The sequence below is a fragment of the Mesoplodon bidens genome (genome assembly GCF_964165515.1).
Source record: "Mesoplodon bidens genome assembly, chromosome: 6".
Classification (NCBI taxonomy): Eukaryota; Metazoa; Chordata; class Mammalia; order Artiodactyla; family Ziphiidae; genus Mesoplodon; species Mesoplodon bidens.
Window position 1 is genome coordinate 60289195 of NC_138162.1, and position 24681 is coordinate 60313875.

At 40.0% G+C, this 24681-nt stretch overlaps 1 protein-coding gene across 3 annotated transcripts in view; it reads right to left on the bottom strand.

Moving 5' to 3' along the window:
• Positions 1–24681, bottom strand: part of ADAMTSL1 (ADAMTS like 1) — a 472971-nt gene that overhangs the window by 29581 nt on the left and 418709 nt on the right. For all 3 annotated transcript variants that reach the window (XM_081238316.1, XM_081238315.1, XM_081238317.1), the window contains 3 exons: positions 12900–13112; positions 11093–11273; positions 7697–7904 (listed from right to left, as the gene is read on the bottom strand). In XM_081238316.1, the coding sequence (XP_081094442.1) occupies positions 7697–7904; positions 11093–11273; positions 12900–13112 (602 nt within the window). The remainder of the gene's footprint in view (positions 1–7696; positions 7905–11092; positions 11274–12899; positions 13113–24681) is intronic.

Below are 24681 nucleotides of genomic sequence, written 5' to 3' on the forward strand. Positions count from 1 at the left end.
CATACAAAGAACTAATATAACTCAATAGAAAAAAAATCCAATTTAAAAAGGGGCAGAGGATCTGAATAGACATTTTTTTGAAGAAAACGTGCAAATCGCCAACAGGTACCTGAAAAAAATAAGGTACTCAACATCACTAATCATGAGGGAAATGCATATCAAAACCACAGTGAGATATCACCTCACACCTGTTAGGATGGCTATTATCAGAAAGCCAAGAAATAAGTGTTGGTGAGGATGTGGAGAAAAGGGAACCCCTGTGAACTGTTGGTGGGAATGTAAATAGATGCAGCCACTTTGGAAAACAGTATGGAGGGGCCTCAAAAATTAAAAATTAAAAATGAACCAGCAATTCCACTTCTGGGTATTTACCTGAAGAAAATAAAAACACTAATTTGAAAAGATATGTGCACCCCATGTTCATTACAGCATTATTTACAATAGCCAAGGTATGCAGCCAACCTAAGTGTCCATCAATGGATAAATTGATAAAGAAAATGTGATATGTGTATACATATATACACACACACACGTATATAAGTGACGTGTGTGTATATACACACACAGGAATATTAATCAGCAATAAAAATAAATAAAATCTTGCCATTTGTGGCAACACTAATGGACCTGAGGATATCATGCTAAGTAAAATACGCCAGAGAAAGACAGATACCATATGGTCTCATTTATATGTGGAGTCTAAACAAAACCAAAAAAATAGATACAGAGAACAGATTGGTGGTTGTCAGAGTCAGGGGGTAGGTAAAATAGTGAAGGGGATCAAAAGGTACAAGCTTCAAGTTATAAAATAAGTAAGTCATGGAGATGTAATATACAGCATGATGACTATAGTTAATAATACAATATTGCATAATTGGAAGTTAAATAGATCTTAAAAGTTCTCATCAGAAGAAAAAATGTTTTTAGTAACTGTATAGTGAAGGATATTAATTAGACTTATTGTGGTGATCATTTTGAAATATATACAAATATCAAATCATTGTGTTGTACTCCTAAAACTAATATAATGTTATGTGAATTATAAAAATAATTCAATTAAAAATTCAGCATCCAATAGAGGAATCAGGCTCCCTGACTTCAGACTATACTACAAAGCTACAGTAATCAAAACAGTATGGAAGTGGCAGAAAAACAAATATAGATCAATGGAACAGGATAGAAAGCCCAGAAATAAACCCACACACCTATGGTCAATTAATCTATGACAAAGGAGGCAAGACTATACAACGGAGAAAAGCAAGTCTCTTCAATAAGTTGTGCTGGGAAAACTGGACAGCTACATGTCAAAGAATGAAATTAGAACACTCTCTAACACCACACACACAAAATAAACTCAAAATGGATTAACGACTTAAATGTAAAACTGGATACTATAAAACTGCTAGAGGAAAACATAGGCAGAACACTCTTTGACATAAATCACAGCAATATCTTTTTGGATACACCACCTAGAGTAATGGGAATAAAAACAAAAACAAATGGGACTTAGTTAAACTTAAAAGCATTTGCATAGCAAAGGAAACCATAAACAGAATGAAAAGGCAACCTGCGGAATGGGAGAAAATATTTGCAAGTGATGCAACTGACAAGGGATTAATCTCCAAAATATACAAACAGCTCATACAGCTCAATATCAAAAAAAACAACCCAATCAAAAAATGGACAGAAGATCTAAATAGACATTTCTCCAAAGAAGATATACAGATGGCCAAAAGGCACATGAAAGGATGCTCAACATCACTAATTATTAGAGAAGTGCAAATCAAAACTACAATGAGGTATCACCTCACACTAGTCAGAAAGGCCATCATCAAAAAGTCTACAGATAATAAATACTGGAGAGAGTGGAGAAAGAAGAATCCTCCTACAACTGTCAGTGGGAATGTAAATTGATGCAGCCACTATGGAGAACAGTATGGAGGTTCCTTAAAAAACTAAAAATACAGCTACCATATGATCCTGCAATCCCACTCCTGGCCATATATCCGGAGAAAACCATAGTTGGAAAAGATACATGCACCCCAGTGTTCATTGCAGCACTATTTACAATAGCCAAGACCTAGAAGCAACCTAAATGTCTATTGACAGAGGAATGGATCAAGAAGATGTGGTATATTTATCAATGGAATACTACTTAGCCATAAAAAAGAAGGAAATAATGCCATTTGCAGCAACATGGAGGGACCCAGAGGTTGTCATACTGAGTGAAGTAAGCCAGACAGAGAACAACAAATACGATATTGCTTATATGTGGAATCTAAAAAAAATTATACAAATGAACTTATATACAAAACAGAAACAGACCCACAGACATAGAAAAGAAACTTATGGTTACCAAAGGGGAAAGGGGGGGCAGGGATAAATTAGGAGTTTGAGATGAACATAAACATATACTATATATAAAACAGAAAACCAACAAGGACCTACTGTATAGCATAGGGAACTATACTCAATATTTTGTAATAACCTATAAAGGAGAATAATCTGAAAAATATGTATAACTGAATCAGTTTGCTGTACACTTGAAACTAAGTCAACTATATTTCCATTAAAAAAAATTCAGCATCCAAAGCTCTATTCCAGACTTACTAGATGAGAATTTGCATTTGTAACAAGATCCATAGGTGATTCACATTAAAGCTTGAGACAAACTTGCCTAGAGGGTTCTAGAAGAAAGAAGGGGGTGAAGAGTGTTAGAGAGGAAGGAAGGGGGAAAGACCTATTTTTCTGTCTTTTAGGAAAAATTATCACTCAGCATGATCAGTGTGCACGTATATGCCCTTGAGTGACCTCAGTGATACAGTGCAGAAACATCTCCCATGTGTAGCCAGATCTGTTCCCAACTGTAATTTCACAAACTGCCAATAAGCCTTGAGGGCCTAGAAGCAAAGCTGCCTTGGGCGGAATGAGAGCTATCAGAAGTGGGCTTTTCCAGGTAAGAGAAAGATGATATCCCCCAGGCATGGGAGCAAGGGGGAGTTCATGCCTCTTTGATTAAGAAGCACATGTATTAGGTCACTGGAAATAAGGGGAGGGGGTTGGTAGAGGCCCCAAAAAGGAGCCTCTGGCTGAGCATATTGATTTGCCAGTGTTGAGCATTATTCCCAGGCTCACCTGGGACACAAATGGCTTATAAGTTGCAAATGAATTCTGTGGCCACATTTTCCCCAAATAACATTTCATCTTCATTAGAAATGACCACAGTGTATTAACTTAATAGGATGTTCCAAGTGATTGTTTTCCAAAGAACACACTTCAGGGTTGGGATGAGGGAACATGAATGCAGTAATGTGTAGATACCAGTTCTAATAAGTTCAAGTTGCTAACAGCCCCCAAGCATTCAGTCACACTATTTCATAGTTACACAAATAATTTGGAGCTGTGTGGTTGCTTTGGCATGTCCTTGCAGGCCAAGCTTAATGGTATGTTTCAGATACTGACCATTCGGAAATTATGCCTGACCAATCAAAACAGTTGTCCTACCAATTAGCACGGGCCTCTGACAAACCACAACAGTTGTTCCCACATAGTTGGTAGGTACCAGCTGATTATCAGTCCTGGCAGGCAGCTCTTAGATGCTCAGTAGGTCTCCAGTAAGTTTTGAACCCAGTCTTTAGGAAAAACAGAGTATATACAATTATATCATTTCCCTCAAGCACCACACCATATTTTTTTTTTTTTTTTTTTTTGGTGCCAACAACATTCTAAACCAGAGAAGGAGTCAGATGATGAATAGGACAACTATGCTTTGTCTAAATAGAGGCCCTATCTACCTGCACTGGGCAAAACCTAGGCCTCTAATTACAAATGGGAGTTCCTGACTTGTGCTCAGTCCCACCTGGCCCAGAAACAATGACCTGGCCCAGAAATTATGACATCACCACACACTGCACCCTCGGCTGCTTCTGTCATGTCCTGATGTGTGTCACTGCTCAGGTTCGCTCTTCCTAATGAAGAACCTTCAGTTTGTGTTGGTCTTTCTTTTCAGTTATAACTAAAACATAAAATTTCCTCTCCAAATGGAGAGTTACTGTGGTTCCTCCCTCCGTCCAGCTGAGTCCCCATTTCTTCTCTCTCTTGAGTTAACCTGGGACTTTTTTGGTTAACCTCCAACGGGGAATTGAGAAAGGAGTTGCTGGTAGCAGCTAAGCTTCATCTCTTCTTGGCCCGGAACAGTGTTTCTCTACCCTGACTGCACATTAGAATCACTTGGGTGGCTTCTAAAACATGCCCATGTTTAGATCCCTCTCCTGAGCAATTGATTTAGTCACTGGAGAAATTTCTTTAAAAGACCAATGTCTAGCAAAGACACCACCAAAAAGGAAAATTACAGGCCAATATCTTTGATGAATATAGATGCAAAAATTATCAACAAAATATTAGCAAACTGAATCCAGCAACACATGAAAAATATCGTAACACCATGACCGAGTGGGATTCATCCCAAGTTCACAAGGATGGTTCAGCATATGAAATCAATCAATGTGATAACACCACATAAACAAAAGACAAAAAACACATGATCATCTCAATAGATGCAGAAAAACATTTGACAAAATTCAACACCCATTCATGATAAAAAAAAAAAAACTCTTACCAAAGTGGGTATAGAGGGAACATATTTCCAGATAATAAAAGCTATTTATGACAAACCCACAGACAATATAATACTCAGTGGTGAAAAGCTGAAAGCCTTCCTGCTAAAATCTGGAACAAGACAAGGATGCCCACTCTCACTTCTTCTATTCAACATAGTATTGGAAGTCCTAGCCACAGCAATCAGACAAGACAAAGAAATAAAAGGTATCCAAACTGGGGGGGTCTTCCCTGGAAGTCCAGTGGTTAAGACTTCACCTTCCAACGCAGCGGGTGCAGGTTTGATCCCTGGTCAGGAAGCTAAGATCCCATGTGCCTCATGGCCAAAGAACCGAATCATAAAACAGAAGCAATATTGTAACAAAATTCAATAAAGACTTTAAAAGTGGTCCACATCAAAAAAATCTTAAAAATAAAAAGGTATCCAAATTGGAAGGGAAGAGCTAAAACTGTCATTATATGCAGATGATATGATACTATATATAGAAAACCCTAAAGACTCCACACAAAAACTACTAGAACTGATAAATTCAGCAAGGTAGCAGGATACAAGATTAACATACAGAAATCTGTTGCATTTCTTTACACCAACAACAAAATATCAAAGGGAATATAAAAAAAACAATACCTTTTAAAATCGCAACCCCCAAAAGAAAATACTTAGGAATAAACCTCACCAAGGAGGTGAAAGACTTATTCACTGAGACCTATAAAACATTAATAAAGGAAATTAAAGATGACTCAAAGAAATGGAAAGATATCCCATGCACTTGTACTGGAAGAATTAATATTGTTAAAATGGCCATACTACCCAAAGCCATCTACAGATTTAATGAGATCCATATCAAACTACTCATGACATGTTTCACAGAACTAGAACAAATAATACTAAAATTTACATGGTACCATAAAAGACCTAGAATTGCCAAGGCAATTCTGAAGATAAAGAACAAAGCAGGAGGCAAAACCCTCCCAGACTTCAGACAATACCACAAAGCTACAGTAATCAAAACAGCATGGTATTGGCACAAAAACAATGGATCAATGGAACAGCATAGAGAGCCCAGAAATAAGCCCACACACCTAAGGTCAATTAATCTTAGACAAAGGAGGCAAGAATATAGAATGGGAAAAAGACAGTCTCCTTCAGCAAGTGGTGCTGGGAAAGTTGGACAGCTGCATGTAAATGGATGGAGTTAAAACACACCCTCTCACCATACACAAAAACAAACTCAAAATGGCTTAAAGACTTAAAACATAAGACATGATACCATAAAACTCCTAGAAGAGAACATAGGCAAAACATTCTCTGACATAAATTGTACAAATGTTTTCTTAGTTCCGTCTCCCAAGGCAATAGAAGTAAATACAAAAATAAACAAATGGAACCTAATCAAACTCACAAGCCATTGCACAGCAAAGTAAACCATAAACAAGATGAAAAAAACCTACAGAATGGGAGAAAATATTCACAAACACTGTGACCAACAAGGGCTTAATTTCCAAATATACAAACAGCTCATACAACTCAACAACAAAAAACAAACAACCCAATCCAAAAAATGGGCAGAAGACCTAAATAGACCTCTCTCCAAAGAAGAAATATGGATGGCCAATAGGCACATGAAAAGATGCTCAACATCGCTAAATATTAGAGAAATGCAAATAAAAACTACAGTGAGGTACCACCTCACACCAGTCAGAATGGCCATCATTAAAAAGTCTACAAGTAACAAATGCTGGAGAGGGTGTGGAGAAAAGGGAACCCTCTTACACTGTTGGTGGGAATGTAAATTACTACAGCCACTATGGAGAACAGTCTGGAGGTTCCTAAAAAACTAAAAATAGAGCTACAATATGATCTAGCAATCCCAGTCCTGGGCACATATCCAGAGAAAACAATACATGCACCCCAATGTTCACTGCAGCACTATTTACAACAGCCAGGACATGGATGCAACCTAGATGTCCATCAATGGATGAATGGATAAAGAAGATGTGGTACATATATACAGTGGAATATTACTCAGCCATAAAAAAGAATGAAATAATGCCATTTGCAGCAACATGGACGGACCTAGAGATTGTCATACTGAGTGAAGTAAGACAGAGAAAGACAAGTATATGATATCGCTTATTTGTGGAATCTAAAAGAATGGTATAAATGAACTTGTATGCAGAACAGAAATGGAGTCACGGATGTGGAGAACAAACTTGTGGTTACCAGGAGGGAAGGAGGGGGAGGGATAGATTGGAAGATTGGGATTGACATATAGACGCTACTATATATAAAATAGATAACTAATAAGAACCTACTGTATAGCATAGGGAACTCTACTCAATACTATGTAATGAGCTATATGGGAAAAAATCTAAAAAAGAATGGATATATGTATATGTGTAGCTGATTCACTTTGCTGTATAGCAGAAACTGACAAAACATTGTAAATCAACTATACTCCAATAAAAATGAATTTAAAAAAACCCCAAAAGACACATGCACCCCAATGTTCATTGCAGCACTATTCACAATAGCCAAGACATGGAAACAACCCTAATGTCCATTGACAGATGAATGGATAAAGAAAATGTGGTGCATATATACAGTGGAATACTACTGAGCCATAAAAAAGAACGAAATAATGCCATTTGCAGCAACATGGATGCAGCTAGAGATTATCATACTAAGTGAAGTAAGTCAGAAGGAGACAAATATCATATGATATCGCTTATATATGGAATCTAAAAAAATGATAGAAATGAACTTATTTACAAAACAGAAACAGACTCACAGACTTGAAAAACAAACTTATGGCTACCAAAGGGTAAAGAAGGGGGAGGGATAAATTTGGAATTAACAGATACAGACTACTATATATATGAAAGATAAATGACAGGGACCTACTGTATAGCACAGGGAACTCAACTCAATATCTTATAGTAACCTATAATAGAAAAGAATCTGAAAAAGGATAAATATATATGCACAACTGAATCACTTTGCTGTACACCTGAAACATCATTGTAAATCAACTCTACTTCAATAAAACATAAAAATTAAAAAAAAAAGCCCTCTCACCTGGCCCCAGCTGGAGAAGGCCCACTCCACACACAGCTGTTGGTTACAGGCCTGGGTATCGACTGGCCGTTTGGCAAGCTGTGTGCACATGTCATTGGACACAGGAGTGGAGATCCCAGAGGCTTTCAGCTTCTGGCAGGTCACCCGGCGGGTCTGGACACCTCCCCCACAGCTCCGGGTACAGGCGGACCAGGAGGTCACCATCCACCTGGAAAGAGGAAGAAGAGTCAGGGCAAAGAGTCAAGCCTTGAGGAGAGGGACGATGCCATACACTCTCAGAAAAGGAGCCCCATGCACCTTCCTCTTCTCACCACACAGCAGCTAACTGCAGGGCCATGTCTCTTTTCACAGTATGTGCTTGGGGTGGTAGGCTGAAAATCCCCACCCCTCCCCGCCGAGATATCTATATCAAATCCCTGGAACTTATGAATGCGACCTTATTTGGACAAAGGGTGTTTACAGATATAGTTAAAGATTTTGAGATGAGATTGTCCTGCATTACCTGGGTAGGCATTAAATACTATCACTTACCCTTATAAGAGAAAGGCAGAGGGAGATTGGACATAGAAAAGGAGGAGACAGTGTGACCACAGAGGCAGAGGTTGGAGTGATGTGACCACAAGCCAAGGGACACCGGAAGCCACCAGAAGCTGCAAGGGCCGAGGAACTGATTCTCTCCCAGAGCTTTTGGAGGGGGTACAGCCCTGCTGACACCTTGATTTTGGACTTCTGGCCTCCACAACTGTAGGAGAATAGATTTCTCTTGTTTTAAGCAACGATGTTTGTGGTAATTTGCTGTGGCAGCCACAGGAAACAAATACCCTTTGGAAATTGACTAAAGGTGCAATGTGAAAGAGTTTTCTGAAGATCAGTTGCCTTTTCTTAACATTGGCCCCAAAAGCCGTGAGCTTGCACATGACACATTCTGGGAAGACAGTCCTTCAGCTGGTTACGCTGCATTGCAGTTCTGGTACTTCCTAATGGCATCCAAGTGTGGGGCAGAGAAGGGACAGTTTCCCAGGGAAGTCAGATCCAGATCTGGGTCGCTCCCTGACCCTGGAGGCGGTCTGGGTCTCAGTTAAGCCAAGTTCTGTCTGCTTGTACTCACTGTTTTTTCTACCTCGCCTTAACCCACGTCTCATTTGATTTTGTTTAATCCCTCAGAAACCTACGAAGTTCCTTCCAGCTTTCTGGAGCAATTCCCACGCCCATGAGTCACAGTCCATAGGTCTCACACCTCTTAGAGGGCTGTATACGTGGTGACAGTAGTTTTTCTCAGGATGTTAGCTTCCAACTGCAATTCGGGCCCTCAGAAGTGAGACTGACCAGGGCTGGGACAAATGGCTTTCCTCATAAAGCCGAGCTGTAAGCTGGGAAACACTGAAATCCTTGGTCTGTATACAAATGTGGAGGGGTTCTCTTTGGATGTCTGTACCCTGGGCTAATTCTCAAAGAAGAGGTGAAGGGGGTGCAGTTTGGGGAAAAGAATGAGAAAAAATTTGGTGCTTTCCAGCCATTTAATTCCATCTAGAGAAAACATTTTGTTTTACTGCCTGAGAAAAAAATTTATCTAAATGAAGTGGCTGAAACAGCTACCTGGGTCAAAGCAGGACTTCGCAGTGTTATTCAGAAAGCCTACGAGGGCCACACTTGTTTGTGTGCAGAGAAGGGGGCTGACGTGCCCAGGAAGCCTGGTGGGGAAACCAAGCAAAGGTGAGCCTGTGGCCACTTCCTAGTCCAGTGGCGCCACATCTGGCTTTCAGGAGAGGTAAGTAGCAGGGACAGGGAGCAAATTCCTCCTGAATCTGGATCTGTGACTTATTTAATTTGGTGGAACTCCCCTGCTCCGTTAGCCCTGGAGAGAGATGACTGCACAGAGTTCCATCTCGCAGGAGCACAGCCACTTAGGAAACAGGCGGACGGTGGGGGCACTGAAACCCAAGCAGACCCAGCCATTGTTTCATCTGCAGAAATAAATAAGGCTGATTGACTCTGACCATCACCACAGCAAATCAAAAAGTCCCCGGCACGTCCAAGACCTCTTCTTCATTTCACACAGCTTGGCAAGGGCCGTCTTCCAGCCTCTCGTATCCCTGGTGAATGTCAGGCCTGCCTTTCAATCAACTTTTATTTCCAAATATCCATTTCAGCAATTTTTCAGGAGTTGGGGTGGGGGCTTTGAGAAAAGAGAGGTACGGGCTATGTTACAGTTCAGGAAGAGTATAAAAGGACATTAATCATTCCCGTGGAAACCTTCCCGTCAGCAAGTCAAACTGCTGATATTAACAAGTGTGTTTCATATTTCATTGAGGCTCTCCTGGTTTCAGCTGCTTCTTATGACTCAGCTGGCAAAACACAAAGCAGTTGCCTAAGTAGTGGATGAACGTCCCACAGATAGGTAGTAAAGGGGCATTTCAGGACCCAGCCAAGTCTCCCTGGGCTCTGGGCGCCATGCTGGTGCCAACTCCAAGCCCATCCATTATCCCTTTAGCTGCTGCCTGACACTGGGTGGCAGGGGAAGGGTACTGCTCGGTACAGCTGCTCAAAGCTCAAGGCAGATGGAAGAGGCAGAGACTGTGGGTGTCATTCTGAGCTATATAAGGGACCCAAATGCAGAGAATGTATAGTTGGCCCTTGAACAACACGGGTATGAACTGCACAGATCCACTTATACTCGGATTTCTTTCACGAAATACCTACTACAGTACTACACCATTCGTTGCTGCGAAATTGCAGATATGGAGCGCCGACTATCAAGTTATAGGTGGATTTCAGACTGCTCGGGGTCGGCGCCCCTAACGTCTGCATTGTTCAAGGGTCAACTGTAAACCCAAAGTTGAAGCAACTATGGGAAATGGAAATTTATGTCAACTTTAGCAGGATGCAACCCTTTGTAGAAGAGAGGATAATATTTCCTTAACTAAATTGGAGTACTGATGAGCACAGGTATTTACAGCTAGAAGAAAGGGGAGGAGTTGGGGTATAGGCCAACAGTCACCTTCCCCTAAACACTTCAACTGCAAACATGTTTCTTTTCTTACAAACCAACCACAGAGCCAGCTTCTTACTGCAGTATGGGAGCTCTCTCTTGCCAGGGCCTGTGATGCTCCTGGCCCCTGAACAGACCCTGTCAGGCCCTTGGGAAGCCTGGGCAGCCTTTAGCCGGCTGAATAGTGAGGGAAGAAACAGCCAAGGGAGGAGGCTCATCCTGAGGGATGTTTTCTGTGCAGTGGAGAGGCTGGCGGCCCCGGGCCTTACAGGGAAGGACGTCAGGCCCCCTCACCTGCACTTAATATAGCTCTCTCAGTGCTAGACAAGGGCTGGCCATGAACTTGGCTAAAAGTCCAGGCCCATCCTTGGGAGTGGGCGGCCTGAGCCAGCATCTGGCGCACTCACCGGGAAGGGCAGTCTCTCCGGTTGCAGGCGATGGGCTGCACAGCAGGGCGCACCTTCCCTGCGCAGTGAGTGGGGTTGACCTCCGTGCTGTTCAGAAGACACCTCAGGCGGGGCTGCTGAACCCCCCTGTTACCACAGGAGGCTGAGCACGTCGCCAGTCTGTCCACAGACCACCAGTAATCTATCACAGAAGGAGGATCAGAGGTGAAAAGAAGATAGCATCAATGCCCATGTTATTCCTTCAGAGTGGTGGGGTGGGGTGTGGTAGGAATGAGATGCTGTCATGAATGAGGCCCTGCCCTGCGGTAGGCTCCATTCCCCACCAATCTAGGCATGTCACGTGGTCTCCAGGGGCCTCCGCTGGCTCATCCATAAAGTGAGTACAGTAGCCCTTATCTTGTCATGCTACTGTGAGGACTGGATATAAAGAAAGTACAGGGCCTAGCCCAGTGCCTGGCACATGGAACTTCATCAGTGGCTGGAGCTCTCGTATTTTTAAACCTATTTCCTAAAGTACTCTTTCCTTCCATTAGTTTACCAGAAAGTGACTTTATTTTTCAACAAAGAGATATAAAAATATCAGAGGTACTTAACAATCATATTTAAAAGTCTATACTGGAGTTGGACTTTGTATATGTTACAGAAAAACAGCCTGTCCAGAGAGGCTCACTTTTCATGATGACGTCGGTCAGAAAGGCCATTTCTTTGGATTTTCTACTTGGGGGTCTGGGACTGACTGGTAGGAAAGCTGTTAAAAATAACTGGGCTGGTAAATTTTGAGTGCTTATTTGTGCTCAAAAGATTTGTGTGCTACAAATCTTGCAGATAGGCACTGCCTTCTTGTTTTCAGCAGAGAGTGCCTGGCTGGCAAGAAAACGCAACGTTGACTTTCCTGCGTGGAAAGTGAGATGGCGGTGGAGGATGTTTCAGGGGAAAACCTACACACTCAGGAAAATCTCCCCCCTTATGTGCTATTCTGGGATGAACTCTGTCCCTTCCCACGGATACCTCCATTTTAGGGTACGTGCAGTAGAATTTTGCTTTCCCTACAAGTATCACACATAGGCCACAGGTAGAACCAGTCTATGGAAAACTCGAAAGTCTCACGTAGTTTCTATAACAAGGCCAGTTTAGGCTCCTTTCCCACTGTTTTGGGCTCATTCACAACCCTTTCTTGGGGCCGTGAATGCCAGGGCCCACCCAAGGGCTCTCTGACCTGCCCAGGTGCCTGGAAGGTGAACGCATGAGCCACAGAGACTCCTCAGTCTGCTCGTGGACAGGCCACAGGGAAGGTTCCAGGAAAGCACTTGGCATGTGACTGTAGCTGGAGACCCTTCTGGATGATCAGTGGTCCTGGCACCAGCCCTGGTTCTCCGAGGCAGGGGCAGTAACCACGTAGTTCACATCAAGAGGTAATTTTAAACCAGCTCAACAGAGAAAACTTGTATTTTCTTAGTAGGCAACTTTGCGAGTGTGTGTGTGCTCTTTACTAGTTAAACCAGCATAAAGGAAACACATTTGCTTTGCTATATGGCAATATCTCCTTGGTCCTGAGCAGCAGTAACATGATAAGCAGAAGGGCGCATCTATGAAAGCAGCACTGACTTTTCGGGGTTCTGCTGAGATGGGGGTGGTTGGCTTTTCTGAAGAGCCTCACCATATGGCAACATGGTTGGGCTTCCATTTTCATGTTCTAAGAACCACTGGAGATCAGAAATCACTTTGTTCTGCTGGAGAATTAGATTTCCAAGTAGACTCTCTTCTTCAAGAAACAAGCCTGGCACCCAACGCCTGAAGGGTTTCTTACCTTGGATCACTAAAGAGGCCTTCTGTACGAGCATTCCCGCCTCATTCTGAGCAAGGCAGCTGAATTCCCCTTGAGACCCGCCACTAAGATTTGCAACCTTGAGAATCCGTCCAGCTGCCAAGATATGATGCGTCAGTCCTGTGGTATTGGCAACTGGCTGGTCACCATGGAACCAGGTGATATTGGGAGTAGGGTGGCCTTTGATGGGGCAGCCTAGAAGGAGAGGTGAGGAGAAGTAAGCCATGGATAAAGCCAATAAGGACACATTGCTGATGAGCTGTTTGACTGTTTCCATGGGTTTTGAGGCGATACATTTGATGTGGCTTCCCCATGGCATTTTTCTTATGTTTCCCATTCCCAAGCAAATGGGAGATGTTTTTATTCTCTGGATGCTTGGAGGGTGACTGTTACTCATTCAATTAAAGTAAAAATTTCTGGGGAACACAAAGTACCTATTTTTGTCTATGTCCCTGTAATAACTTTAAAAAAATGAAGCAATTAAGATTTACTCATTGGACATTTTCTCAAGTTAATTAGTTCCTATGCCAGTTTTATACTGAAAGAAATCACTTCTTCAAATGCAATGAGTTGGGGGAAGAAACCCCATGTACTATATAGCAATAGTTAGGAATCAAACTTTAATTGGTAAATGTCTAACGTCTGCCTCCATTTTACTCTTTATGTGATTTTCAAGCCAAAAATTTTCAACAGACTAGGAGAACAATTTTAAACACTGATCTCATTTTTCTATAGGTCAAGAACCTTGGCCTTCTGACAGCTCTTCTGACAACCAAGCCTGCATTGGACATGTACAATGTTATACTTATTACATAGTCATTGAGCCTATTTTGATACATTAAAATTCCAAAATATTAAACTGAGATATGGTGTCTACTCAAGCCTTTGTAGCATAGAATTAGTAAAATAAACTGATTGCAACTGTGAGAGAAAACTCATTACCTCTAAATTCGTACTTGTTGAATTTGCTGTTGTGACCCCAGAAACTTAGCTTCCAGAGGAGATTTATTTGGAGGTTTAAAATGCAAGATGAGTCATTCAAAATTAAAGATAGTGGAGGTTTTCTCTCTTCAGTTCAGTTAAGAAATATCTATTTGGTGCCTAGTGTTCTGGGGACAGTAAATCTAGTTAAGACTATCTTCTCTCTTGCAAGGAGATCCCAGCTGGTATGGGATGCAAAAAAGCACACTAATAAAACTGAGATGTAAGGCAGAAGATGAGATCAGTGAGACACACAGATGGTCACCTGCATGGATGTGTGTGCCTATGGATCTGTACAGAGAATGGATTTTCTAACGTTGTTCTGTGTTCTGGGGGCAGCACTATTAGAATTTTTATAGAATGGCAGCGTTAACACAGGAAAGGTCTTTAAGAGATGATCTAGCTTACTGCCAGAGGAGAAAACTGAGGCCCAGAGATGTTAAGAGACCGTTCCAAGATCAAGGGGGGCAGATCCTCTATCTGTCTCACTGTCTTGTGTTCTTTCCCCCATACCTACTGCTTGTCTGGTTAGACACCAACAATTTACTTAGGCATCTTGATACCTCCTTCCTTTGTCTGCGTACTCCCTTCATTCCCTTGCCTTTTTACATTTTCACTGTGGTTGTGTAGGTTGAAGAGGTGGGAACAGACTACTTTGAAGAAGGGCCCTGGAAAAACAATGCTAAATTTGACCCTCAAAATTTCAGTATGGAATATCATGTTATAGGACCCAATTTTTCACTTCTCGCCGTGTGGACTCACTCTGCCATGTAACTTTACAGGGCCGTCCCATGATGGGTGGGCTTTACTTCCCCACCTCCTTACTTTAGGTTTGGCCATGTGACTACTCTGGCCACTAACAAACACTAACAATGAACAATCTGAAAAGGAAATTAAGAAAACAATTCCATTTACATGAGTATCAAAAAGAATAAAATACTTAAGAATAAACTAAACCAAGGAGGCAAAAGACTTGTACACTGAAAACTATAAAACTTTGCCAAAAAAAGAAATTAAAAACATAAATGAATGAAAAGATATCTCACGTTCATGGGTTGCAAGACAATTTTGTTAAGGTGTCAATACTCCCCAAAGCAAACCCAATTCAATCCCTCTCAAAATCCCAATGACTTAAAAAAGTTGTTTTTGCATAAGTAGAAAAATTCATCTTAAAATTCATATGGAATCTCAAGGGACTCTGAATAGCCAAAACAATCTTGAAAAAGAACAGCAAAGTTAGAGGTCTCATACTTCCTGGTTTCAAAACTTATTACAAAGTTACAGTAATCAAAACAGTGTGGAACTGGAATACAGACAGACATGTAGACCAATGGAATAGATAGAGAACCCAGAAATAAGCTCTTATGTATATGGTCAATTTTCAACATGGGTGCCAAGACCATTCAATGTGGAAAGGATAGTCTTTTCAACAGATGGTACTGGGAAAACTGGATTTCTACATGCAAAGAATGATGTTGGATCCTTACATTAAACCGTATACAAAAATTAACTCAAAATGGATTAAGGACCTAAACATAAGAGTTAAAAGAATAAAACTTTCAGAAGAAAACGCAGGGGAAAAGTTTCATAATATTGGATTTGGCAATGATTTCTTGGATATGACACTAAAAGCACAGGTAACAAAAGAAAAAAATTAGATATACTGACATCATCAAAATTAAAAGCTTTTGTGTATCACAGGACACTAACAACAGAGTGAAAAGGCAGCCCACACAATGGGAGAAAATATTTACAAATCATAGATCTGATAAGAGATTAATATCCAGAATATAGAAAAATTCCTACAACTCAACAACAAAAACCACCAACCAATTTAAAAATGAGCAAAACACTCGAATAGACATTTCTCAAAGATATGCAAATGATTAATAAGCACAGGAAAAGATGTCCCACATCACTAATTGTTAGAGAAATGCAAATCAGAACCAATGAGATATCACTTTATACCCATTAAGATGGCTATTATTAAAAGAAAAAAAAAAGAAATTAATGAGTTGGTGAGGATGTGGAAAAATTATAACACTTGTGTATTGTTGGTGGAAATGTAAAATGGTGCAGCAACTGTGGAAAACAATACTGAGGTCCCTAAAAGAAAATTAAACATTGGAATTACTGTATGATCCAGCAACTCTACTTCTGGCTATATACCCAAAAGATCTGAAAGCAGGACTTGAATAGATATTTGTACACCAATGTTTATGACAACATTATTCACGACAGCCAAAAGGTGGAAACAACCCAGAGTTCTATCAATAGATGAATGGATAAACGAAATGTGATAAATATATATGATGACTATTATTCAGCCTTAAAAAGGGAATAAAATTCTGATACATGTGACAACATGGATTAAACTTGAAAACATTAATTTAAGTGAAGGAAGCCAGACACAAAAGGACAAATATTGTATGATTCCCCTTATATGAGATATCTAGAATAGTCAAATTTGTAGAAGCAGAAAATGGAATAGTAATTACCAGGGGCTGGGGGAAGGAGGGAATGGAGTACTATTATTATTTAATGGTATGAGTTTCAGTTTGGGATGAAACATGGATATGTTCTGGACATGGATAGTGTGAAGTTGTACAACAATGAGAATGTAATTAATGCCACTGAACTGTACACTTAAAAATGGTTAAGATAGTAAGTTTCATGTTATGTATATTTTGCCATAATGAGAGAAATGAGGCAAAAGCTGCACTGGGTACCAATTTCAATCCTAGACCTCAAGAAATCTGGTGAGTTTTTGCTTGTGCTCTTATGCCTTTGCCATCACTGAAGAACATGCCTCGACTGGCCTGATGATCTCAAGGGGAGGATTAGAGAAATGTGGAGAACAGCCAAGCCATTCCAGCTAAACCCAGTTTAGATCAGCTGAACTAAGTAAGAGCAGTAAGAATAAATGATTGATGTTTTAGCCACTGAGTCTTGCATTTATTTTAATGCAGAACCTCTTTTTTTTTCAGGGGTGGGGTGAGGTAGCTAACTGATACATTTAGGGAGTAGGGGCTTCCAGAGCTCCTTGAGCCATGGATCCAAGGCTTCCAGTAGGGTGGAGTTTCTACCTGTGTACTAACCCAGCTCTCATCTGACCTGGATCTTCTCACTCAGGTACTCTGAAGGAGCAGGCTCCCCACATGCTTCTGGTGGCATCTAGGCATCTATATGCCATGAGGTCCATGGTGGTGTCACCGTACTCCCATTATGAAGTGGGTGTGAGAATGGCCTTGGGGAGAGGTGTACAGAAATCAGTCCACTGGGGACCTCCAGAGACCAGCAGCACCCACTCCCTCCAGCCCAAAAATGTTGCCTGGAGTCAGACGTGGGTTTCATTTTCTAATAAGAGGCAGGAAAGCTGTACGTTTGTTTAGGCAAATAGCATGATTTCAAAAGTGAAGGTTGAAACAAGTACAGCTTTTCAGACTTACTGAAACAGACAGATATATGTCTTCCTATCACATCTGCTTTAAAGAAAAAGAGGTGCCATATGCTGTTGAGATGCTGGCTCCACGAATCCTTTCATTTGGTCAGTGTGCATGGAGCGTGGTGAGGCTGACTAGATTCCAAATTGAAAAGTAAGAACCTTGCTATTCCCAAGGAAACAGGAGATACTTGGCCAGAGAATCTCTCATATTTAGCTCTAGTCTTTTTTTCCCAACTCCATTAGGGCTGATTTTCTGAGAGAATATTTAGGCAGGAAAAGGACTTGTAGCAGCCACAGGCTATTTTCTATGGCTGATAAAGTTACTTATCTAGGATCCAGAAATCTTAGTCAGCTAAATAAGCAGTACATTTACATAACAATTACATTCAAAATCCTTCCTCTTTCCTGGAATCAGAGGCCAGAGTGAACAGCCAGTATACCTCTCTTAGCCCATCTGGGTCTTGCATCTTGGATATATTTCCAGGGTCTTCTAGCTTGGTGATCCTAGTGAGGCGTGAGGGCTGCCATGGATGTGGAGTTCTTGAAACTCAATCTGAGAAAGACTCTTGAGTAGCAGTGACTAAGACTTTGAGTCTTTGAGAGGCTGCCTTCATAGTAATCCCTCTCACTCTGAAACCTATCGGGGTGAAGATCTGTTCTGTAGAAAGTTTTTAAAGGAAAAGCAGTTTTGTTACTTTCAAATGCAGTTGCACAGATACATGACTCTCAAGGAGAACTCTCGATTTTGATAGGGCTCTTTGGCTTCTGTTTTCTAATCTATAAATGAGAGCTTTAGATTTAATCAATACTTTTCAAATTGATGTTCCTTGGGGCCCTAAAGTTTTGCAGAGGTGTGGGGGAGGAGGGTGGGGAACCTTGATAGGGAATCTGCATAGATGGGGCTTTGGGGTCTCCATTCCCATTTCACTCATAGCAGAATTACATATCAGGCTTCTGCATAAGAAGATTCTTTTATTAGTAACCAGTGAATTAGATAATTTTTAAGGTGCTTTTGGGTTCCAAGGTTTCTTAGCATCATCTCAAATTCATCATTCTCACCCCTTTTCTTCCCAGATAGGGCAAAGTAGACTTAGTCAATCTATATTGTTTAGGTCAATATGTAGTGAAATTGAATTGTGCCAATGAAGGGCTCCTGGAAGAGAAGTTATATATGGAGGTTATTTAGGATTAAGATAAGCAGAGATAGTAGAAGAGGAGGGCAGTCTAGAAGATACAGTATGAACAAAGGTGAAAAGATGAAAAAACTGGTGATGTGTCTTTGAGAAATGACTGGTTGACTTGACTGGAACATGGAGGACATAGATGATTCTGGCATGGTGGGTGAGAGATACAATGGGGAGGATCTTGAAGGCCAGAATCTGGTCTTTTGGGAGCCCCTGCAGGTTTCTGAAGATGAGGGGGTGATCTAGGTTGGCTTTAGAAGAATCAGTAAGGTGGTTCTTTCCAAGATGCACTGGCTTGAGAGAAAGGAGAAGCTAGGATATCAGTTCAGAGGTGACAAGAAATGAGACATATTTGCAAAAGTAGCTCTGACAGGATATGAGGAGGATGGGGGTAGAGACAAAGAAGAGAAGCTAAAGAGACTGGAACACTAGTGGGATTGTTAACAGAAGTAGGTAAATCAGGAAGAGAAGCTATTCCTTATTTCTACCCCTAGAGATGAATAAGTTTAGTTTTAAGCATATTGACTTTAAAGGTTGTGACAGAACCAAAGGATGAAAAAATCCATTGAGATGATAAAGATAAAAATGGAAGTTAGTTAGTGGTAAGAACTGGAGACAGATTTTGGGAACCAGTGTCATAGATTTGTGAAAAGAGGTCAGGTCTCAGGACAAGACAGTGGGAGAATTCAGAATCACATTCAGTGATTGAAGAAGAAATAGGAGGTATTAAAGGGCTCTGTGGGATAGGAGAAAAATTGAGACCATGTGATGTCATGGGACTCCAGAAAGGAAAGGGATTAAACAAACAGGTTGTTAGCAAATAATTGATTTATATAAGAATTTGTGGAATGAATGAGTGGTTTCTTTTTCTTTTTTAATGAAAATAACTAACCAAACATATTCTTTCCACAACCACCCTCCACCCCCTGTGCCCAGGTAATATAAAGGTAAACTTCATTCCAACTCACGTTTGAATGATCAGAAATTTCAAGTTAGTGGAATTGGAAATAAAAGTGTTCTGTATAATCAGAATATACCATTCAATGCTATGTTCACATATTTCTTTATTTAAGAGAGAATTTACCTCTGGGTCTTGAATCTTTAGAATTGTACCAACAACTGTGTTATTAAGAAGATAAAGGATTAAAGAAGAGGGTGAATGAGAATGCTTTAAATGTTGCAAAACAGAAACAGAGTAGATCTTGGCCAGAAAACTCTCAAAACAACTTGACTAGGGATTCTAGCATCCAGTAATGGTGAATAATTAGGTTGGACTAGTCTTAAAATTTAAACAACAGCAACAACAACAACAAAATACACGAAACAACAACTCCTGGAAAGCACTGAAGAGTGACCAAAAGCAATGGCAGAAACAGAAGGGGAGTTGTCCTAGAAACCCAGGAACTGCAACAGGTGTGATTTGCTACCTAGTGGCTTTTTGCCTGAGGAAATTCCTCAATCCCCAGATGGCCCAGATTGCTGGAAAATGTATAGCTTCATTGTCTTGAGATGTCAGAGGACAGTGTCTGGGGGCTGTTAGAATAGCTGGAAAGTTAAGGGGGGGATATCCTTTAAGATAAACCTTAAAATCTATATAAGTCCTGTCCAAATTCTTTTTAGCAGACCCCAGAGGAACCCAGCAAAAGAGCAGCAGCTAGAAGCTGACAATAGAGTGGAGAATTCAGTCAGTGCCCACTGCAGGGAAGACAGAAGTTGGAATTTGAGTCCAGCCAAATTAACTGCCTTTTAGAACAAAACCAAACACTCTTCATAGGAACATAACAGAATCCAAAGTCTCTCTAGTATATCATCTATAATTTTCATTATACTGGGTTGGCCAAAATGTTCGATTGTGTTTTTCCCATTAGATGGCTCTAGTAGCACTTAGCTGTCTTTAACTTCATTCAAAACAAATTTGTTAGATTGTATGTGACAGCTGTCATATCAGCGTGCATTTAAAAAAAGTCTTATCAAAATTGGTGAATTTTTGTGTAGCCATTTTAATATTGAAGATAGAAGAAAAAAGCAACATTTTTGGTATATTTTGTTTTATTATTTCAAGAAAGGTAAAAATGCAACTGAAATGCAAGAAAAGATTTGTGCAGTATATGGAGAAGGTGCTGTGACTGATTGAACATGTCAAAAGTGGTTTGTGAAATTTCATGTTGGAGATTTCTCGCTGGACAATGCTCCACGGTTGGGTGGACCAGTTGAATTTGACAGCGATTAAATAGAGACATGAATAGAGAACAATCAGTGTTATACCATGAGGGAGATAGCCGACATGCTCAAAATATCCAAATCAAGCACTGAAAATCATTTGCACCAGCTTGGTTATGTTTTCGTTTTGATGTTTGGGTTCCACATAAGTTAAGCGGAAAAAAACCTTCTTGACCGTATTTCCGCATGCGATTCTCTGCTGAAATGTAATGAAAACGTTCTATTTTTAAAACAAATTGTGATGGGTGATGAAAAGTGGATGCTGTACAATAATATGGAATGGAAGAGATCATGGGGCAAGCAAAATGAACCACCACCAACCACACCTTCATCCAAAGAAGGTGATGTTGTGTATATGGTGGGATTGGAAGGGAGTCCTCTATTATGAGCTCCTTCTGGAAAACCAAACAATTAATTCCAACAAGTACTGCTCCCAGTTAGACCAAAAGCAGCACTCGATGAAAAGCGTCCAGAATTAGTCAACAGAAAACACACAGTCTTCCATCAGGATAATGCAAGACTGCATATTTTTTGCTGACCAGGCAAAACCTGTTACAGCTTGGCTGGGAAGTTCTGATTCATCCACCATATTCACCAGACATTGCACTTTCGGATTTCAATTTATTTAGGTCTTTACAAAATTCTCTTAATGGAAAAAAATTTCAATTCCCTGGAAGACTGTAAAAGGCACCTGGAACAGTTCTTTGCTCAAAAATATAAAAAGTTTTGGGAAGATGGAATTATGAAGTTGCTTGAAAAATGGCAGAAGGTAGTGGAACAGAAGGGTGAATATATTGTTCAATAAAGTTCTTGGTGAAAATGAAAAATGTGTCTTCTGTTTTTACTTAAAAACTGAAGGCACTTTGTTTGCCAACCCAATACAAGTAAGAAACACTAGATAAGAAAAAAATGTGATCCATACTTAATAGAAACAGCAATCAACAGAAACCAGTCCTGAGATGATGCAAGTGTTGTAATGAATGGACAGTGACTTTAAAGCAGCTATATAAATATGTTTAAGGAGTTAGAGGAAAGTCTACTCATAATAAATGAAAAGATGGAGTATCTCACTAGAGAAGTAGAAACTATGAAAACAAATTCTAGAGCTGAAATGTACAAAAAATGAAATGAAAAATTCACTAGATGGGCCTAACAGAAAATTGGAGATGACAGGAGACAGGGTCAGTGAACTTGAAGATAGTTCAGTAGAAATTATCCAGTGTGAAGAACAGAGGGAAAAAAGACTGAAGGAAAATAAATAGAGCTCCATGGACCTGTGGGAAAAAGTTTAATATATGTGTAATTGGAGCCCAATATGGAAAGAAGAAAATTAGACAGAAACATAGTAGAAGAAATAAAACTATCAAATCTCCCAAATTTTGAGAAAACCATAAAGTTTCAATAAGGTTAACAAACCACCTAGGAACATCATACTCAAAGTGATGAAATTAGCAGATTAAAAAAAAATCTTGAAAGCCATGATGGAGTAATAAGGACTGGGTTTACTCTCTTGCCTTAAATAAGTAGAAAACTGGACAGAAGTGTATGAAATGGCTGTTTTCAGACATTAGATAACAGACAGTAGAGGGCTGTTATTCCTGAAAGAAGAGAAATAGATTAGGTGAGCCTGGTGAATTCTCTGCCTTCCTGCCTGGAGGTACATTCTGAGCTGCAGAGTAGGGAGGATGTATTAGTTTCCTCGGTTGCCAGAACAAAGTACCACAGACTGGTTGACTTAAGTGACAAAAATTTATTGTCTCACAGTTCTGGAGTCTAGAAGTTTGAGATCAAAGTGTCAACAGTGTTAGCTCCTTCTCAGGGCTGTGAGGGACAGTCTGTTTTATCTATTCTAGCTTCTAGTGGTTTCCTGGCAATCATTGGTGTTCCTTGGCTTGTAGATGCATCACTCAAATCTCTGCTTTCATGTTCATATGGAGTTCTTCCTTGAGTGCATGCCTATCTCTGTGTCCAATTTTCTTCTTTTTATAATGACACCAGTAAATTAGATTAGGGACCATCCTAATGACCTCATCTTAACTTGATCATCTGCAAAGACTCTGTTTCCCAATAAGGTCACATTCACAGTTACTGAGGATGAGAGATTTCAGCAACCTTTTGGGGGGACACAATTCAACCCACATCAGAAGACTATCCCAAGCAGAGCATGACAGTCTGGACTAATTAATGAGACAAAGAACAGAGTTCAGTGAGGTTGAGGCAGCCAGAAGTTGAGCAGAATTCTGGAAATGAGGGTGTTATGTAGAAAAAGGGCCCCAGGAATATGCATAAATTCCTCTTGAGTCTTTGCCCAAATGAAGATGTACATGCATAGAGTGAAACTCTACAAGATTGACCAAAGATCAGTCAGGGAGCTGTGAGTTTACTATTTCCCAAAGCTCAAGTAGGGCTAGAAGGGCTTCAAGTTCTGACCAGCCAGAGTGCAACATCCTTGTTCATCATCAGAGGAACTCAGTAGAGACTCCCGAGGAGCCCTAGGGTAAAGGCCACTATAGACCTGCTCTAATCAAACTTAAGAACAAACTTCAAAAAGATCGAATTAAACTTTGAATAACTTAACTGCTTAAGAGAAGAAAATCCAACAATCACTAGAAGAAGACAACAAAATCCAAACACTTAATGATATAAAATTTACATTGTTTAGCTCTCAATCAAATATTACTTGTTAAGTCAAGAAGCAGGAAAATGTGACCCATAACAAAGACAAAAATTGGTCAGTGGAAACATATCTAGAAATGACAGGGATGGTGGAATTAGTAGACAAGGATATTAAAACAGGGTATTAAAAATAAGTTAAATATTTAAAGGAAAACATGTACATAGTAAGAAAGTGAAAGTTATAAAAAGAATCAAATGTACTTCTAAAAATGAAACATACTTTATGAAATGAAAAATTCACTAGATAGGATTAATAGAAGATTAAATACTATAGAAAAAAGATTTGTGATATTAAAGATGTAGTAAATAGAAATTAGCCAGAGTGAAGCAAAGAGAGAAAAAGACAGAAAAAAAAAATCAAGTGGTCAAACATGTTAGCCAAGGATGTGGTTACATGGGTATATCTGCCAAAATTGTCTGGCTAAAATTTGTGCTTTTAATAATTGTAAATTTTACCTAAAAGAGTAATTGAGCAGGTATGGGGGTGGGAAGTAGGTGGAAGTACAAATAAAATAGGAATGGCAGGAAGTTGTTTTTTGAAGCTGGGTGATGAGTGCATGGGGTTCTTTATGCTGCTCTGTTTACTTTGTATATATGTGAAATTACCCATAATAAAAAAGGGAAAAAACATGAAATTATTGATCATCAGAAATGACTCAGTGTCCAAAAAAATTTCTTTTCACATATTCTGTTTATTCAGCTTTATGCTTCTTCTTTAAAATTTTAACAAGTTTTAAAAAATTGCTGTTCCAGCCTGCTATTTGCAGATGTTTCCTCAAATATTTTATAACCTGCTCAACTTAAAAATTCCTGCTGGTAGAATCATTAAAGCAATCCTGAAGCAAAAGAACAAAGCAGGAGGCATAACCCTCCCAGACTTCAGACAATACTGCAAAGCTACAGTAATCAAAACAGCATGGTATTGGCACAAAAACAGACAGATGGATCAATGGAACAGAATAGAGAGCCCAGAAATATATGCACACACCTATGGTCGATTAGTCTCCAACAAAGGAGGCAAGAATATACAACAGGAAAAAAAAACAGTCTCTTTAGCAAGTGCTGTTGGGAAAGTTGGACAGCCACGTGTAAATCAATGAAGTTAGAACACACCCTCTCACCATACACAAAAATAAATTCAAAATGCCTTAAAGACTTAAACATAAGACATGACACCATAAAGCTCTTAGAAGAGAACATAGGCAAAACATTCTCTGACATAAATTGTGCAAATGTTTTCTTAGGTCAGTCTCCCAAG